Source organism: Bemisia tabaci, chromosome 2 (genome assembly GCF_918797505.1).
Source record: "Bemisia tabaci chromosome 2, PGI_BMITA_v3".
Lineage (NCBI taxonomy): Eukaryota > Metazoa > Arthropoda > Insecta > Hemiptera > Aleyrodidae > Bemisia > Bemisia tabaci.
This window is the reverse complement of record NC_092794.1, coordinates 15,056,744-15,059,381: the sequence shown is the minus strand read 5'-3', so window position 1 is coordinate 15,059,381 and position 2,638 is coordinate 15,056,744. Positions and strand designations below refer to the sequence as shown.

Here is a 2,638-nt window from a genome sequence, read left to right as displayed (position 1 = left end):
GAGTTCCAAAATGGACATTTGCATATTGTATTTTTCTATCTAAATTTCGGGCGTTCGTAATTAAAAATTTCACGTATTTATCCTCGGGCTGCATTCCAAAATCAACAAAATTTTGAAGAAAAATTACGAAGTCATGTTCCTCTAAAAATTTTATTCTTCAAATCAATTTTGCAACATCGAAATGGAAATCCATAGTGTGGAACATGTCGACTTCTAGCTGAATTTCCCTGAGAATGAGCAGCTAACATGTAAAAAATGATCTCTTCCAAGTTATGCATAGAACCAAAGGTTCAACGCTGCAGCTAAAAGAGACAGACGTCCCACCATTCGACAGGCCACCGTCTCTCATTATCACTAAATCGATCGATCTTCAAAAACCTCGAATATCTATATTTCTTGAAAAATGTGTCAACAAAAAGGGGAGAGTGAGCCATTAATCCCACTGGCCAAAGGGAAACCTCTGAAATCTTCGCCCCGGATGAAAGTGGTGACCGCTGTGATGTTTGCTGCCTCCTCATTCGTCGTCACTCTCGCCAACAAATCCATCCTGACGACGTACCAATTCCCGTCTTTCAAAGCGATGGCGCTCATCCAAAGTCTGACGACCGTCCTCGCTCTCTACGCATTGAAGAAGCTAAGATTCGTGGAATTCTCCGATCTCAAATGGGGTACCTTCGACCAACTGTTCCCGTTACCTCTCGTCCATGTAGGAGGTTTGTATTTATTGAATTATGGCTTTTAAAGAGCTCTCTGGCGCTCTGCGACACCTATCCGCCAAAGTCCTCTATTCTCCTAAAGCCCCTCAGAGATTTGACACTCTATCATTTCTTCTAAAACCCCCTGTCGCCACCCTTTCACTGGGCATCCCCTTCATCTCCAGCCGGGAGGAGCCCAATCAAGCATCTTCTTCTAATTTATCCTGTCGATTTATTTCTTCACCGCAGTAATATGAATATTCACACATTGACAGATAGAAACTTAGATAAAATTATTTAGCTTAGCTTATTGTTTGGTCATTCATTAATGACGTTATGGTCCTAAGTGGCATCCTTACCCCCCCCCCCCCCCCCCCCGAGGGAGGTTCTGTATGCCTGATATGTGTTTATCAATGGGAGAGGGAGGGTCGAGAAGAAACTGATGATTGGTTTACAGTAACAATTAAAGCTGCCCAAAGCCAAAAGAATTTGAATAATTATGCATTTCCCAAGTAGCAGTAATCGCGATAAACAGCGATTTTATCGGTTGGTTATCGCGATTATATCGGTGGCAATACATCGAGATATTATTGCATTAAAAATTGCGAAATATGGCGATTAAATGGCCACACGCAACAAATCGCAATTTTTAATTCGATAAAATCGTGATCGATTTTCCTCGAGAAAATCGATATTAAATCGCCATTTATCGCGATTTTTATTCCGAAAACATTCGATAAATTGTCGGACGATAAAAGCGATAAGATCAAGGATAATCGCTCAGATGTTGATGATCCTGGTAATTTTATCGCCGTGTTCCTTGGGTTGTGCTTATTCTACTGGCGACTTTAACATAAATCATAAATTCCCGTTCCCTCTTTCCTCTCTGTCGAAACAGGTATGTTACTCTCGCTGAGCGGCACCAAGGAGCTGAGCATCCCGATGAACACGACGATCCATCGCTTTGCCGTCATGACGACGATGATCCTGGAGTACTACGTCTTGAGCGTCTGGCCCCCTCGGAGTGTCCAGTTGTCCGTCATGGTCATGGTCCTGGGCGCCGTCATCGCCATGGCCGAGCCGAGTCCCAACGTCTTCGGCTACGCCTGCGTCCTCATCAGCGACGCCTTCTCCTCCTACGGCTGCGTCTTCACCAAAGACATCCTCGAGCGGGACACCAGCATGAACAAGTACGGATTCCTCTTCTTCAACTCCCTCTTCGTCCTCCCGCTCATGCTACTCCTGGCCTGCATCGACGACGATCTCGTCCTCGCCTACAACTTCCCGATGTGGCATGATCCCTTCTTCTCGCTCATGTTTGTTGTGGCCAGCACGCTAGGGGCCCTACTCTCGTTTACGGCCATGCTTTGCACGTTGCATAACTCGGCCCTGACCACTACTATCGTCGCCTGTCTCAAGAATGCCTTCGTCACCTATGTCGGGATGTACTGGGGTCAGGATTATCTATTCTCGTGGCAGAACTTCATCGGAATCAATATTAGCATCCTTGGGAGTCTTCTTTATACGTACGTCGTTTTCGGGGCGATTAAGGAGGCCCCGATCGAAAATAAACCGGTTGCTCAGATCATCGTGACGATCGATCAATGAATCGACAATACACAGTGAATGAAGTCTAATTCCTACACTGGATGAAAAAAAAAAAACACATTGGATCTAGAGTCCAGACTCTTGAAAACATTGCCAAGAAAAAATACTCTTGATTCGATCAGATTTTTGCTTAAATCAAAAGGAAATCCGCTTGAATTAAGAGACTTGGTTCTTGATTTAAGCAAAAATCCGATTGAATCAAGAGTATTTTTTCTTGTCGATGTTTTAAGAGTCTGGACTCTAGATCCAATTTGTTTTTTTTCCCACTGTAGACCATTATACGATAATCCCAGACATAACGCATCCATGTTCATTATAGACATGGGGATTGCATT

At 44.0% G+C, this 2,638-nt stretch overlaps 1 protein-coding gene across 1 annotated transcript; it reads left to right on the top strand.

Moving 5' to 3' along the window:
- The first annotated feature begins 403 nt into the window (after positions 1-403).
- Positions 404-2,303, top strand: LOC109033639 (UDP-sugar transporter UST74c-like). Its single transcript, XM_072295926.1, has 2 exons — positions 404-713; positions 1,594-2,303. Exons 1-2 carry the CDS (start codon positions 404-406, stop codon positions 2,301-2,303), a joined length of 1,020 nt encoding a protein of 339 aa, XP_072152027.1.
- Positions 2,304-2,638: the final 335 nt, after the last annotated feature.